The following is a 17071-nucleotide window of genomic DNA, read 5'->3' on the forward strand; positions in this document are numbered from 1 at the left end:
CCCGTGCTGCTGGCATCTCTCACAAGGATTACCGTAAAGGCCTCTTAATTGGTCTCCCTGCTTCCACCTATGTACTCCTACAGTTTATATTCTGTACAGCAAGCAGAGTGAGCCTTTATGTTGCTTCTCTTCCCCAGACCCTCCCTAACAGCTGTCTCCAGAGGCCCAGGGCCCACCCTCCTGTCCTCACACCCACATGGGCTGTTTTGCTGTGACTGACTGGGACAAGCATACTCTAGGCTCAGGGCCTTTGCATAGTACGTTTCCAGCCCAGACCCACATGCTTCACTCCTCCACATACTCTCAAATACTGTCCACTCAGAGTTCGCCTTACTAGAGAAGTCCCTGACCATCTTATTTAAAGTGCCCCCCCCTTATGCTGCCTTGATTTTTTTCATACTCTTACACACATTTGACATACCATATATTTGGTTGTTACATGGCTTCTTGCATTCGCATGTAAGCTCCTCGAAGGCAACAATGTTATTTTATTCGGTACTCTATCCTTTACACCTAGAACACTGCTAGTCAGGGAGTAGGCACTTAATACATATTTATTGAATGAAGAAGTGTGAAGATGCTTGCACAGTGAGCTGGGGCTTCATTAATTTCATCATTCCCAAAGATAATTGAACTCCAGATCAGAAATTTGAAGAGACCCTTGAGATGAATAATTTTAGTTTCATTTAAATTGTATATTCTGTCCCATCTTGCTGTTTGCTCTTTACAAACATACACACTCCCACTTGAAACAGCTTTCTATTGCAAGTGTGAAGGCCTTAAGCGGCGGGGGTGGGGTGGGGAATGCTCTTTAAAAGGAAAAGGTTAGATTTGAATCTCACTGATTTGGGCATTGGCTTATGTATTGCTAATCTGCGGTGAACTGAGCGGAGGTGCTCGAGAGGTTTATAAAGGCTGCTGAGAGTACTGAACAAAGGCATAAAAACTTGTATCATTCTTTCTCCTTGTTTCAAATGAAAATAACAGGAGACGAGTGTCGCAGACAGCAGGCTGGCTGTTTGGTAATTCTGTTAAGACCATTACCGATAGCTCTCCATTTACTGGGTACAGTAGCTTCTACTTCTTTCCACACCCCTAACTTCTAATATTTGCACTAGAACAAGTATCAGACATTTGAGAAAAATCTATTTCTGTTAATTTTTGAAGTATATTTTTGTTTTTTGAGTAGTCAAATGATTATATTTCAGTACATATGACCAGGGAAGTAGATCTTTTGAATAACTTTGCCTGAGAATGGTCTATTCTCATGATACATATTTATGGCAGGAATGGCCAGAAATGAGATGATGATCAAATAGAAGTTTGTTTAAAAAGTCACTTTTGCTTGGTATGGTAAAAAGTAGAGTTTGAATGTGTGTTTTCCCATACCACCCAGCAATTAACTCAATTCTCACAGTCTACCTGGAGACCGCATCAGTCCCAACAGGTTAAGGGCTCCGTCCCATAAGACGGTCCCTTCTTCAGATACCAGATGCAAATCATTACTGGCTTCTGACCTACTGGCTATAAATTAGACGTTCCCACCTTCCCCTCCTCCAGTTTGATTCATTTGCTAAGAGTGGCTCACAGAACTGAGATAAAACACTTACTTATATTTACTAATTTATCGTAGAGGATAATATAAAAGATAGAGATGAATAGCCACATAGGGTGGGGTCTGGAAGGGTCCCAAGCCTAGAACTTCTGTCCCCGTGGAACTGGGGTGTGTCACTCTCCAGGCTCTCGCGTGCGTCCACCCACGGGGACGTTCCAGAGTTTTTACAGAGCTCAGTCTGTGGTGCCCCTCCCTCTATCCACTGCCAGATGTCAGTGGGCAGGACTGAAAGGTCCAGCCCTCTAATCACTTAGTCTTTCTGGTGCTCTGTAGAAGCCCCACCCTAAGTCACCTCAGTAGCATAAACTCAGGTGTGCTCCAGAGGGGCTCTTTATACAGATATAAAAGATACTCCCATCACTCAGGACATTCCCAGGGGTTTAGAAGCTTTCTGCTTTATTCCACGTATAGCACATTCGCATTCTTGTGCTACCATCACTGCCTTCCATATCGAGAGCTCTTTTCATCTCCAAACACTGAAACTGTTTCCATTGAAAACTACTTCCCCAGCTCCCTACCCCCAGCTCCTGATAACTGCCTTTCTGCTTTCTGTCTCTATGAATTTGTTCTAGGTACCTTATAAAAGTGGAATCCTACAGTATTTGTCCTTTGTGACTTGCTTATTCCATTTAGCATAATGTTCTCAGGTTCATCCACGTTATAGCACATGTCCAAATCTCCTTCCTTTTTTGAGACTGTATAATATTATCTATATCTATCTATGTATACATCACATTTTGTTTATCCGTTTGTCAGTGGACACTTTGGTTGCTGCCGCCTTTTAGCTTTTGTAAATAATGCTGCTGTGAACAGGGTTATATAAATCTTTTTTGAGTCCCTGTTTTCAGTTTTTAGGAGTATACACCCCGAAATGGAATTACTGTATCATGTGATAATTCTGTGTTTAATTTTTTTTGAGAACTGCCATGCTGTTTTTTTCTCTTTCTTTCTTTCTTTTTTTTTTTTTTTAAAGATTTTATATATTTGACAGAGAGAGACACAGCGAGAGAGGGAACACAAGCAGGGGGAGTGGGAGAGGGAGAAGCAGGCTTCCCGCTGAGCAGGGAGCCTGATGCGGGGCTCGATCCCAGGACCCTGGGATCATGACCTGAACCGAAGGCAGATGCTTAATGACTGAGCCACCCAGGCGCCCCTGCCATGCTGTTTTTCATAGCAGCTACGTTTTTTTGCATTCCCACCAACAGTGCACAGGGTTCCAATTTCTTCACATCCTCAGCAACACTTGTTTTCTGTTTTTTTTTTTTTTAAATTAGTTTTGTTATTATTTATTTTTTTGATAGGTGTGAGGTGGTATCTTGTATTTATATTTCTGTAATGATTAGTGATTTTGAGCATCTTTCCAGGTGCTTATTGCCATTGCTTTGGAGAGTTGTCTGGATAAATACTTTAAAAATTGGCCAAGTTAGGAAATATGTGATGCCTTGTTAAGAGTGGTTTCTAGGATGACAGTTCTTGTTCTGCTGTTCCTCCATGGAACCCAGCTTCTCTCCCAGTTCCCTTCTAGTTAGATAAGATAAGCTGGAACTCCCCCCCGCCCCCCCCCCCCAACCTTGGAATAGTCTCCTGACCATCTGGTGCCTGTTTACTCTCAAGAGGACGACACATTTTGAGGGCCTAAGAACATGATTACCTGTAGATGGGCTTTAAGCCCTGGCCTACCTTTTGAGAATCAGGTTCTTTTATTTTATTTTTTCTTTAATTGAAGTATAGTTGACACACAGTGTTACATTACTTTCAGGTACAGCATAGTGATTTGACAGCCCTGTACATTATGCTGTGCTCACCACAGGTGTAGTAGCCCCCATCTGCCCCCATACAACGCTGTTACAATATTGTTGACTATATTCCTGGGCTGACCTTTCATCCCCATGACTTATTCATGCCATAATCAGAAGCCTATACCTCCTCTCCCCTTCACACATTTTGCCCATCCCTCCACCCGCTCCCCTCTGACCACCATCAGTTCTCTGTTTTAATGGGTCTGTTTTTGCTTTTTTGTTTGTTTGTTTAGATTCTACATATACGTGAAATCATGTAGTATTTGCCTTTCTCTGTCTGACTTAGCATAACAGCCTCTAGGTCCATCCGTGTTGTTGCTAATGACCCCTCCCCCAAAAAGCTCCTCCTTTTTTATGGCCGAGTAACATTCCATTGTATGTATATGTACCACATCTTTATCCATTCATCTATCAGTGGACACTTGGGCTGCTTCCAGATCTTGCCTATTGTAAATAATGCTGCAGTAAACATAGGGGTGCATATGTCTTCTCAAAGTAGTGTTTTTGTTTCCTTTGGGTTAATACCCAGAAGTGGAATTACTGGATCATATGGTATTTGAGAACCGGATTCTTGAGATGGTACCCTAGCTGCCACTTCCTCACCTGCTGCCTTCAGTTGTGCGTCCTGAGGTGACTAGATTTCCCAGGCCAACTGCATTCTTAGAGGATTTGTCAATGGAAATAATGTTTATGTGATTTTGAATGTATGTGTATGGTTCAACGTTGGGTGTCAGTTGGGGTTGGGGTGAGTTTTTCATGAAGAGCCATTCTGTTTGACGTTCAATCCTTGGGGTCAAGCTCATCATAAAGGGCAGGGGTTGGCAAACTTTTTCTGCAGAGTCAGGTGGTAAAAATTATGTTTTTGTAGACAGTAAGGTCCCTGTTGCAACTACTCAGTTTGGCTGCCCCAGCAGGCAAGTGGCCATGGAAGATACATAAACCAGTAGCTGTGACTATGTTCCAGTACAACTTTAGGTAGAAAAACGGGCTGGGGGCCATATTTGGCACAGGGCTGGTGGCATGGCCACCCTCTGATCAAGCGTTTCACTCCTCACCATCTCTGATTTAACCAGCCTCTATTGCTTTAACATAGGCAGATATCCAAGTGGAGCAGAACCGGCAGCACTTTTATGAACTGTCTCTTGAATATGTATGTAAGCTTCAGGAAATCCAGGAAAGAAAGAAGTTTGAGTTTGTGGAGCCTGTAAGTATCATAGAAGGTTGTTCTGCTGTTAGATTTTTGTGATATAATAGAAATATTTTTCTCTCTAGATGGAATTTACCATTGTTGGGGGCCAGAGTGCATACACGTGAAGTGCACAAGGCATCGTAAATTATAAAAGTGGACACCCATCACCATGAAGTCAAGGAATCACCTACAAATTAGTGGTTCTCAGCCTTATTGGCACAGCAACATATAGGGAATATTAGTTCTTAAGGACTCGGCAATCAGGTGGTATTTCTGCCACCCTATTGTAGGTCCACCCTTTAAAGAGAAGCCCTGTGAAAGAAATGTTAGGATGGGAGAGAGTGGTGGTGGTGATGGATAATTTTCACTCTGCTCGAGTTTGGTCTGAAGCAAGCACACCAGTCCAAGTTTTGGTACTTTGAACAATTATTGGTAACAAATTATTTCTAACACAACTCAATGCTTATGGCAACCTGTTAAGAACCAGCATGTGGAGCACTTGAAACTATTTTGTGAGTTACTCTGGCCATTCTTTAGACCTATATACAGACATGTGATTTGTGTTTGTGCTTATATAGATGTATTCTAATAGCTTCGGTTCTTTATATATTTTTGTATATACATAATGTATATGGACACATATGAATATATGTAAAGGGTAATTCGTACTGTGGGTTTTAGTGAAAAAACCAAGAAACATTGAAATTCATGATTCTCAAGATTAATTTTAATGTAGGTGTTTTTGCATGTGATTTTTTAAAAAAGCTTTACTGAGATAGAATTTACATCCCATACAATTATCCATTTTATGTGTGATTTTGAGAAACAGAAAAATAAGAAAGTAATGATTAATTTGAAATTGACATTCATGGACGCAATGGTCTAGTTAGAGTAATAGAATTAATCTTATTTATTTAAGATTTAATTGAGAAACAGAGATAGCGACAGAGATAGGAGAGATAGCATGAAGCGGGGAGGAAAGGGGGAAGCAGGCTCCTCACTGAGCAGGGAGCCCGATGCAGGGCTCAATCCCAGGACCCTGGGATCATGACCTGAGCCAAAGGCAGACGTTTAACCAACTGAGCCACCCAGGCACCCCTAGAATTAACCTAATTTAAACAATGAGAGAAAAATTGATCTCCATAAACCTTTCTTTTATGTGAAATACTAATAATGACCTGCATTTATTGAGCATTTACGGTGCTCAGTCATCGTTCAAGTCATTCTTCTAATACTTCACCATGCTCATGTGTTTATTCCACACACTAACTCCATAAGGAGATATTTTTATGATCCCACTAAGCAAATAAGGAAATGGAAGTACAGAAAGTTTCAGTAATTCGCCCAAAGTCTCATACAGAGCTGAAGTTGGGGATTGACCCTTGCTGGCCACTTGACATTAGAGTTCCAGATTCCTAACCATTGTGCCACGTGACATTATGAAGAAAATGAATCTCAGGATTTCCTTAATTCCTACCCCAAATCACTTTTACTCATTTTAAATCCACATGTTGGGCAAAAGCAGGTGCTCTTTACTCAGGAGGGGCAGGTTGAGGGTAGGTCAGAACTCAGAGCTTAATTATCACTCTGTCTCTACCTGTCTCTGCCCCAGTCACTGAAGGTTTATAGACAAAATAGAGAAGTCACTGGACGCCATTGGAGAGAGCTTTTAAGCTCTTTAATTCTGTGATTTCACTTTCATTATAGGTTCTATTGACTTATGGTGATAAGATTTCAATTATAAATGAAGATAGAGATTCTCTTGACTAGAAAGAACAATGGGTGATATAGAACTCCATTTCTCCAGTACACTGTACTCTCAAAGCTATCTAATAGCTCTGATATTTAAGGAAAAATAACAAACCTTCCATTTTGTGAAAGGACAAATTAATAAAATTAATAAATAATATGTAGTTAGATTTAGTTAATTCCGGTGACTTCTTTTAATTATTTTACTTCAGTAGAATCACAGTGGGTTGAGGGGGGCAATATGTGGCTGTTCTTATTCTCCCCCCCCCCCCCGAGTTTTTGTTTGTGCTAATGTCATTTTTTTCCCCTTTGTCTTAGATGCTGTCCTTTTTTCAGGGAATGTTTACTTTCTATCATCAGGGCCATGAACTCGCCAAAGACTTCAATCACTACAAAATGGAATTACAGATCAACATTCAGAATGTAAGGAAATGAAAGCTTTCTGGTATAAGAGGATGTTTGAGATGGGTATTTTCATTTTGTTATATGAAAAGCCTTAAACCAAAACCAGGCTGAGCTGTTGTTGTTGAGAAACTGAGGCTACGTTGCCACCTTCTGGTCAGTTAGTGTAACAAGCTGCTCTTCAATTAGGTGAGGCTCAGGAATTCTGCCACCTGGCGGCTCTTTTTTTTTTTTTTTTAGATAATGAATTTGTTTTAAAAATTTTTCTTGTCTTACTTTCAGAAAAGTCACTAGATATGTGTTTTAAATCAGGAGTCCCATAATTTATTTTTATTATTTTTTCTAGTTTGAGGTGTAATTGACATACAGTACTATATACTTTTCAGTTGTACAGTGTATCGAACTTGACACATATATTGCAAAATGATTACCACAGTAAGTTTAGTTAATGTCTGTCACTTCATACAGTTACAGAAACTTTTTTTTCTTGTGATGAGGACTTTTAGGATCTATTCTCTTAGTAACTTTTAAAATATGTCCTACAGCAGTGTTAACTGCCACCATGTTGCACTTTGTAGGGGTAATTGTAAGGATCAACTTTGTTATGTAACTTTCAGTCTTTCATGTAGGGAGCAAACAAAAGAACTTCACTCCACTTTAGATGTAAGGCATTTCAGTATAATGATCTCAATTTCTATTACCTGTGTATCTTACTTGATTTTTAGTCCCAGCTAGGTTTATGGTTCAAGAGGAATTTCTTCCCTATGTTTATGCATATTCACTAATGTATTGAGTTCACAGTTGCTGTTGGTCTATATTATTTTCCTGGAAAATATATGCTTTCAAAGAGGTCTTGGATAAAGAGATTTAAGAGAGCTGTATTAAATAGTATAACATAGGTGATTTTGATCAGAAGGTGGTGGATGTTTTTCCTCTCAACACTTAAATTGACTTTTGGAAGTATCCTCATTGAAATTCTTTTCAGGTTATGTTTAGTATAATTTTAGGCCTCATTAGAAAAAAAGTGAGTTTTAGGACAAGCACATTCTAGCTCATACTGAAAGACATATGAAGAATGGGACTCTGTGCTGTTTGCTGCCTGACTTTCAATTTGATATCATCATAGGGATTGAGGAGGAATGGTTTTGTGTAGATTTTGTTCCTAAGTTTTTTGTATAGTTCCCTACATTTGGGAATTTAGATAATGAAATCTCTCTCTCTCTCTCTCTCTCTCTCTCTCTCTTTTTTTTTTTTTTTGGTAATTCAAGTGTCCATTTGTATTTATAGATTATTTTGATGTTGAGCTGGGTTAAATAACTAAAAGAGTAACCACCCCCATTCACGCCCCCCACTATCAGTGACCACAATGTGACAGAATTCTAAAAAATATCAAAATGTATATGTATGTGTAGATTAGTTCTAATTTTAAAATTGTCTCTATAGGTAGTAGAATAGTCTACTGTTGCTGCAATTTTTTCAGATTACTTTTGCAGACAGCAGAACACAGTTTTGTAAAAAGAACGCTATATAGTTAGTTTAGAAGATTAATTATACTCTTGATTTTTTCCTCTACCAACTGGCTATATAACCTGTGGAAATTTACCTCTTCTGCCTGGATGTCATCTGTCAAGTACAGGGCTGGCCTGGATGAGAACCTTCAGGCAGAACTGGTTCCAAAATTTGTGGGGTCAGTATAAAATGGGAAGGCAGGGCCCTTATTTAAAAATGAAGAATTTCAAGACCGTGACAGCAGAGCATTAAACAAAGAGTGTGACCTTCTGAGCACAAGGTCCCCTGTGGTTGCACAGGCTACGTGCCCACGAAGCTGGCTGTGTCTCGGTGTCTGGGGTGAGGGGTGGGGTACATCCGCGAAACGATCCCTGCACAGCTTGCTTGTGGATGGAAGTACTTTTGTAACACGTCTGTGTGGTAACAGGGATATAGTTACCTTACATACGCCAAAATGATTTCAAGAGATTAAATATTTCAGTGTAAATGAGCAATGCCCAGTCATGAAGTATTAGGAGAAAAACCTAAAAACAAGCTATCCCTTAAAATGGTTCACAAAATAACTTGGTTAATATCCTTACTGCATTCAGAAGTTAACTTACACATTTGATAACAGTCATTTCCCATAGAGAAATGGGCAAAGAACGGTTGGCTGGAACATTTTTCTGTATCCTCTGGAACTCAAGGATTGTCATCAGTAAATGGCCCTAAAACCTCTTTTCTAAATACTCATCTCTTCGTTTTGTTCTGCTTCTGAGGCTGCTCCTGCAACTCTTTCATGCAGAGCCTCTTCTTTCCACCTCACCTGCAGTTTTGAGAACACCTGATCCAGGTGTCTTTGCCGTTCGTGTTTGCGCCGAGCTAATTCTTTTCCCTTCAGAAATGCCGGCACCTTTGAAACACATGCCGCTCGCTCCTTCTGCGGTACCTGCTGTACCTGAGTGTTGCTGTAGTTTGTTCACTTCTTGGCCATTTCTCTCATTCCCTGATGATATCAGCTTTTAGCATAATAAAGGGAAAATGCTGGCAATATAGAACAATTACAAAAATCCCAGTTATGTGTTCTTTTTTATGCGATGTATATTTATGTATTTAAGGAAATAGACGCAAATATTAAAACCAAATCTTAGGGCGCCTGGGTGGCTCAGTTGGTTGGGCATCTGCCTTTGGCTTGGGTCATGATCCCAGGGTGCTGGGATCGAGTCCCACATAGGGCTCCCTGCTCTGCGGGGAGCCTGCTTCTCCCTCTGCCCCTCCCCCAACTCGTTCTCTCCATCTCTCACTCTCTCTCTCAAATAAGTAAATAAAATCTTAAAAAAATATAAAACCAAATATTAGCATTAAATATCTGTGCGCTATAATGCTATGGATAATTTTGGCCAACTTTTAAGAATTGTAGTAAAAAAACAGCAGGATCGTTTTACAAAATCAGAAAAAATGTAGAAGTTACTTAAAAATGAAAACAACCTATTTTCCCCACCTGGTTTCACCTTTTCTGTTGTAAAAATGGCAACACCTCTTTTAGTTTTTTGAAAGCAATTTATTCCTCATCCACTTTCCATATTCCAGAGTAATACATGGAAAGCAAAACAGAGCAAGATGGCTTTTAGAAAATAGATTTTCAAGAAAAATATAAATTGCATCAAAATTGAAGTATATTTTAAAAAACTAAATTTAAACTTTTGTTATCTTTATCCCCAGAGGAATGTGGGGAAAGAGAAACTAGAATAGAATTCTTCCTAGAAGGAAATGTAATGTGAGAAATCTTAGAATTCATGAAGAATCCCCAGAAGATCCTAAGAATAGTTAAGATTTTAAGAATATGCCCAAATATTTTTCTTACAGTGTTGTGAGAAAAGTAGAACACTAAAACAATAAACCATGTTTTTTTAAAAAAAGGGATTGGAAGTGATTGTGTAAAAATACAAAAGTGCTTATTTCTGAGGGATTGGCTTATGGTCACTTTTAATTGCTTTTAAACCTTTTCTTTCTGCCCCCAAGACAGGACTGTTTGTGCCCCTTCCTTCTTTCTGTTTTATAATGTTGTGGATTTGTTTTTATATTCTGAAAAAATTTTTTAAAAATATACTTTCTCTTGCAATCAGATTTAAAACAATAAGCTGTTAGTTTGATATTGAAGATTTTCCTTTATCCTTTGACAGGGAATAATTGTGACTTTTGGGTGACTTCATTGTAATAGTAGCCATAGTAGTAATGTCATCTATATTTATTTTGTTATCATGTACCAGCTACTCCCCATGTGCTTTATTTGGAATATGCACATTTCATCTTCCTAGAAGTCCTGTGATAGAGATTTTGTTATTCCTAGTTAACAGATGAGGACACTGAGGACAGTAACTTCCTGCTGTCCTATTGCTTTCAGGTCGGCTCCAGCACTGGAACTTGGGCAGAGTCCCTCCAAGGGACCATGGTGGTTGGCTTCAGATTCTGTGCTGGGATACAAATGGGTCACTCATGGTGTATCTGGGGTCCGTACATATAGGAGCTGGGGAACGTCTTGATATGGCCATCTGCTTGCCCAGACCTTAGCAACTTGTGGGTAACACGGGAGTCCTTTTAATTGTAGGAACTCAGATTTAGGCCCTGATGGTGAATCTCCGCTCACCTCCACCTGTCACCAGTTCTTTTTTTTTTTTTAAAGATTTTATTTATTTATTTGACAGAGAGAGAGAGAGAGAGAGAGAGCATGCAGGGGAGGGTCAGAGGGAGAAGCAGGCTCTCCGCAGAGCAGGGAGCCCGATGTGGGACTCGATCCCAGGACCCTGGGATCATGACCTGAGGCGAAGGCAGACATGCTTAACCGACTGAGCCACCCAGGCGCCCCCACCTGTCACCAGTTCTAAACTGTGTTTCCCTCATCCCCGTGGAAGGTGTCTTATATGGGACTTAGACTCTATCACCTATTCACTTGGGGTCTGTTGCCTGATGTTCCTCTTTCTGCCACCTCCCTCTGCCTGGGGCGTTTGAGGAGCAATATGGGGATTACAGTGAGGGGATGTGTGTGTGTGTGTGTGTGTGTGTGTGTGTGTGTGTGTGTATAGGGCCTTATCCCTTTTCTGTTACATTATTTTGCAAGGTTACTAAAGCAGGGCTGCATGGGGCCCACCCTCATGTTTTAGAGCTGTTTCATGAAACCTTTTCATATTTTTAATTATACTTTGCCTTCCATTCCTCTCTGAATGAGGTCATGGGGCCAGGATGGGAAAACTTAAAATGGCTATCTGTACTTGGAATTAGCCTTTTCTCTCTGCCTTGAAAGCTTTATTTCTGGATATAGCACTGTGAAAAGCTCCTTCTCTCTCTCGTCTTCCTTTTTCCCTTACTATGGGAGTGAGCCTATGCTAAGCCTGACCCGCCGGGTTTCTAGACATACTCAAATGTGTCTGAATTCCAGCTTAGTCCCCAAATTGAATCCTCCTCCTCCCAAAGAGGTGATGTAATAACATATTTAATTTATAAGGCTTAATTTAAGACTGGTTTATTTGGAGATTTATTTAAGAAAGCATGCTAGGAAAGGAATTTCCTTTTCCTTTTCCTTTTTACTGATAATGGACAGCACCAGACTATCTCAGAGGTTATTTTGAGGATTAAAGCCCCAAAAAGTGTTTTCAGTATTGCCAACCACAGTGTAAACACTCTAATGGTCACTTACTGTATCATTTCCAGTCTAACATAATTATTTGATGATAATATACACCTGGAATTTAGAATTGGCGATTGTGAGGCTCTAGCCATTCTATTATTTATGTTCAACTTTAAAAAAATGTTGGGGCTCCTGGGTGTCTGCCTTCAGCTCAGGTCATGATCCCGGGGTCCTGGGATAGAGCCCCACATCGGGCTCCCTGCTCAGTGGGGAGCCTGCTTCTCCCTCTGACCCACCCCCCGATGCTCTCTCTCTCAAATAAATAAAATCTTTATAAAAAAATTTAAAAATGTAATTTTCAGTCCTATTCATAATTTACTTAAAATGGTAAAATCCTTCCCCTCCCTTCCCAGTGCAGAGTCCTACACATCTGAGGAAGTAGGACAGTAAGGGCAGGTGGTACTCCATTGAGGGGTCTGCAGCAGGGAAAGTGGGGGTGATGGTGATGGTGGGGGTGGGAAGGGTGTAGAGGCAGCCTGAAGAAGAGGTGGCTGGTGTATTTGGGAGATTGGTTACATTGAGCAGATGTATTAATTGAACAAATAAGTAAATAGATTGAGAATATGGGAGCTAGATTTCTCACTCTCTGAAAAGAAATGTACAAAATGGGGTAGGGAGGGGTGCCTGGGTGGCTCAGTCGGTTAGGCTACTGACTATTGATTTTGGCTCAGGTCATGATCTCAGGGTCATGAGATTGAGCCCCATGTTGGGCTCCCCGCTGAGCAGGGAGTGTGCTTGAGAGTCTCTCTCTCTTCCTCTTCCTCTGCCCCTCCCCCTGCTTGCGTGTGCTTGTGCATGTGCGCTCTCTCTCAAATATTCAAAATTGGGAAGGGATAGGCTAGAAAGCAACTGGAGTATTGGATTGGGATTATATTTACTTGTATGAACATATGGGTTTTTCAATATAGAGAGATATAGAAGTATATGTGTGTAAAAAACAAACAAACAACCTATCTTTGTGTATGTATATATATACATCCATGTAGTTTTTCTGTCTGCCAGGAACACCCAGAAGCAGTGACACCCCTTTAACTGTGACACACTGTGCTCAGATTTTGGTTTCTAACTACTACACTCCACTAAAAGGAACAAGGGCTTCTGGGGGTAGGGGGAAATCATTGCTTCTAGGACTGGGACAGAGAAAGTATAAGATGAACCCAGGACTCCTTTTGGGACCAGAAAGTAAGGGATTACTCAATTAAGGGGGTGCGTCAAAAGATACAAGATTCAGCTACAAGGGGCCCCTGCTGGTCCAGTCCCAGGACAATTTGAGTATTAATATAAATAATGAGAGTATTGGGTGCAATTCATGAGATTAACAGGAGTATCTGTGTGTGTGCAGGTGTGTCCTCGCGTGTGTGTGTGTCCGGCATCTGTGCACACACGGCATGCACGCATCTGTACGTGTGTGTGTATAGGCATGCCTTGCTCTGTCCTGCTCTGCTTTTTTAAGCTTCACAGGTACTATGTTCTTTACAGATTGAAGGTTTACGGCAATCTTTGTCACACAAGTCTGTTGGTATTTTTACAGTAGCAGTTGCTTACCTCGTGTCTCTGTCTCACATTTTGGTGTTCTCGTGATATTTCAAGCTTTTTCACTTTTACATTTGTGATCATGATCCGTGGTCTTTGATGTTACTGTCAAAATTGTTGTGGGGTGCCATAGACTGTGCCCCTATAAGATAGTGAACGCAATCGATGAAAGTTATGTGGTTCTGACTGCTTCACTGACCAGCTGTCCCGCACCCCCGTCTCTCTCCCGCTGCTCAGGCCTCCCTATTCTCTGAGACACAGCAATGCTGAGGTTTGGCCAGTGATTAACCCTACATTGGCCTTTAAGTATTCAAGTAAAAGGAAGAGTCACACATTAAATCAAAAGCTAGAAATGATTAAGCTTAGTGAGGAAGACATGTCGAGAGCCCAGATAGGCTGAAACCTAGGCCTTTTGCACCAAACAGCCAAGTTGTGAGTGCAAAGGAAAAGTTCTTGAAGGAATTTAAAGGTGCTACTCCAGTGAACACATGAATGCCAGGAAAGCGAAACAGCCTTATTGCTGATATGGAGAGAGTTGGAGTGGTCTGGATAGAAGATCAAACCAGCCACAACATTCCCTTAAGCCAAAGCCTAATCCAGAGCAAGGGCATAACTCTCTTCGGTTCTATGAAGGCTGAGAGAGGTGAGGAAGCTCCAGAAGAAAAGTCAGAAGCTGGCAGAGGTTGGTTCATGAGGTTTTAAGGAAGAAGCTGTCTCCATAATAGAAGAGTGCAAGGTAAAGTAGCACATACTGATGGAGAAGCTGCAGCAAGTGATCCAGAAGGTCCAGCTAAGATAATTCATGAGGGTGGCCTCACTACACAGCAGATTTTCAGTGTAGATAATGTTTGGCTTCAAAGCTTCAAGGGACAGGCTGACTCTCTTGTTAGAGGCTAATGCAGCTGGTGACTTTAAGTTGAAGCAAATGCTCATTTACCATTCTGAAAATTGTAGGGCCCTTAAGAATTAGACTAACTCTACCTGTGCTCTATGAATGGAACACCAAAGTCTGGATGACAGCACATCTATTATAACAGCATGATTTACAGAGTATTTTAAGCCCTCTGTTGAGAGCTAGATGCCACTAAGAACATTCGTGATTCACGGGAAGAGGTCAAAATATCAACATAAGTAGGAGATTGGAAAAAACTGATTTCAACTCTCAAGGATGACTTTGAGGGGTTCAAGACTTCAGTGGAAGAAGTCACCGCAGATGTGGTGGGAATAGCAAGAGAACCAGAATTAGAAGTGGAGCCTGAAGCTGGGACTGAATTGCTGCCATCTCATGGTAAATCTTGAACAGATGAGTTGCTTTTTATGCACGAGCAAAGAAAATGGTTTCTTGAGATGGAAGCTACTCCTGGTGAAGATGCTATGAAGATTGGTTAAAATGACAACAAAGAAGTTAGAACCTTCCATAAATTTAGTTGATAAAACAGCAGCAGGGTTTGAGAGGGTTGAGTCCAACTTGGAAAGAAGTTCTGTTGTTGGTAAAATGCTACCAAATATCATTGTTGTCTTATTTCAAGACATTGCGCCAGCCGCCCAGCCTTCAGCAGCCGCTACCCTGGTCAGTCAGTAGCCTGATCAACACTGAGGCCAGACCCCCCACCAGCAAAATGATTATGACCGAAAGCTCGGATGATGGTTAGCACTTTTTTTTTTTTTTTTTTTTTTAGCAATATAGTATTTTTTACTTAAGGTATGTACATTTTTAAGACATAATTCTATTGTGCACTTAATAGACTACAGTATAGTGTAAACATAACTTTTATATACACTAGGAAACCCCAAAATTCATTTGACTTGCTTAATTGCAATATTCACTTTATTGCAGTGGCCTGGAACTGAACCCGTAATATCTCTGAAGTATTTATATGTATAAATATTATACACACACACACACCACACGTTCAGAAAGAAGTGAGGGTTGGGAGGAATCTAAGTAAAGTGACAAAGAGGCAAATAAATAAAATCGGTGTATAATTAGTATTAAAATGAGGACAAGAAATCCTGGAGGCATGAGAAACAGGGAGGCAAGAGGAGACTGGCATTAACAAATGAGTCCCACCCTCCTTGCAATCCTGCATTTTGTTCTAGTACATACATTTTTTTTTTTTTTTTAACTCTCAGCTTGTGTTTAAAATAAGTTTCTGCAGATAAGTTTTCCCCTTTGCAATCCACATTTATCAGACTCCATTCCCCTAAAAAATGTGTACCATTCTACCATTTTTCTGTTCTAGGACCCTTGGTAACCCCTTTCATTGTAGGGAGGAGAGGGGAGGGATTTCAATAAAATTTTTTTTAATCTCCGCTTTTTCACAATTTCACATCAGCAGTTTTTTGGTGTTAATACAATTATTTTAGAGTGTGGATAAAAGAAATGCCCAGAAACTTGGTGGTGCTGACTCATCATGCTTGCCTTGGTAATTTCGTCACTTCACCTTGCATATACGTTTCCAGTGTGTCCATTTGACAGAGATATTGGCATACCAAGTCTACTGGGTTTCAGAAATGTGATTTGTCACATTATCAAAGACATTATTTGTACATGGGATTCTTCCCCACCCCCCCAATCTGAGAAGAAATGTCATTTCAAGTGCAATTGCCGTGACCTGCAAAAAATGACCTCATATTTATTAGTTGGCAGAGAAGAATTAAGTTTTTTTGGGTTCTGAGTACCTAATACTGCTGGTATAATAATGGTGAGTCAGGTTGATTGTGCAAAGGAGAGACTTCCCAAATATTTTATGACCTACTTTTTTTTTTTAAATCTAAGATTTAGTAATATTGTGAGATGTGGAGGTATGAATTCTTATGTTGAATATCACAGGCATTCTTGGTGTTTGAAAGCTTCGAGAGTAAATAACTTCCAGTTACCTTAGCTTAGACTCCTCTATTAGCTATTCTACCACTAATTTTTTCCTTTGAACACTAATCTTAACAAAGAGACACACTGGAAAGGGTGGGTATATTTCGAGAAGTTTATAGAAAAATCCTACAAATTTAATTATAGTTATCCAGAAACTTAAAAATGTACATGAAAGAGCTCATATGAGGACTTAAAACTTACATGTGTTTTTTATCTGTTTCAGACACGGAATCGTTTTGAAGGAACAAGGTCAGAAGTGGAAGAGCTTATGAACAAAATCAGACAGAATCCCAAGGACCACAAACGAGCAAGTCAATTCACAGCCGAAGGCTACTTATATGTACAGGAAAAAAGTAAGAAGACCTCCAGCAGTGATGAATGACTAATGAAAAATTATTTTAAAACTCTTACTGTAATTACTCTATTTTTGGAATAATTATTGCTACCACTGCCTTTGCCCCGTCCTGTCCTAGAAGGTAGTATTTTGTATTATGGGGGAAAACACTTTCCTGCTCTAGTGAGGGGACAGTGAAATTAGGAACTCAAGGGGCACCCCACTTTTCAGATGCATCCCGGAATTCTGCATCACACTTTGCTAAAACTTGCTTATAAGGATGCCAGAAGTTGGTGTAAGGCTGAAAGTGAGCCGAGGTATTTTTCCTCCTTTCCCTTCATCCCTCGCCGTCCTCATCACCTACGCATACACATATGCACATTCATATACATATGCACACCCTCC

At 40.3% G+C, this 17071-nt stretch overlaps 1 protein-coding gene across 3 annotated transcripts in view; it reads left to right on the top strand.

Moving 5' to 3' along the window:
* Nucleotides 1-17071, top strand: part of ARHGAP10 (Rho GTPase activating protein 10) — a 314695-nt gene that overhangs the window by 111904 nt on the left and 185720 nt on the right. For 2 of the 3 annotated variants that reach the window (XR_013446509.1, XM_078069295.1), the window contains exons 6-8: nt 4508-4618; nt 6671-6775; nt 16556-16685. Coding sequence is in view for 2 of the 3 variants with exons in the window: in XM_078069295.1 (XP_077925421.1) it covers nt 4508-4618; nt 6671-6775; nt 16556-16685 (346 nt within the window). In the remaining variant the exon portion in view is untranslated. The remainder of the gene's footprint in view (nt 1-4507; nt 4619-6670; nt 6776-16555; nt 16686-17071) is intronic. The other variant, XM_078069296.1, reaches the window with a different exon arrangement.

This window comes from Halichoerus grypus, chromosome 3, assembly GCF_964656455.1.
Source record: "Halichoerus grypus chromosome 3, mHalGry1.hap1.1, whole genome shotgun sequence".
NCBI lineage: Eukaryota > Metazoa > Chordata > Mammalia > Carnivora > Phocidae > Halichoerus > Halichoerus grypus.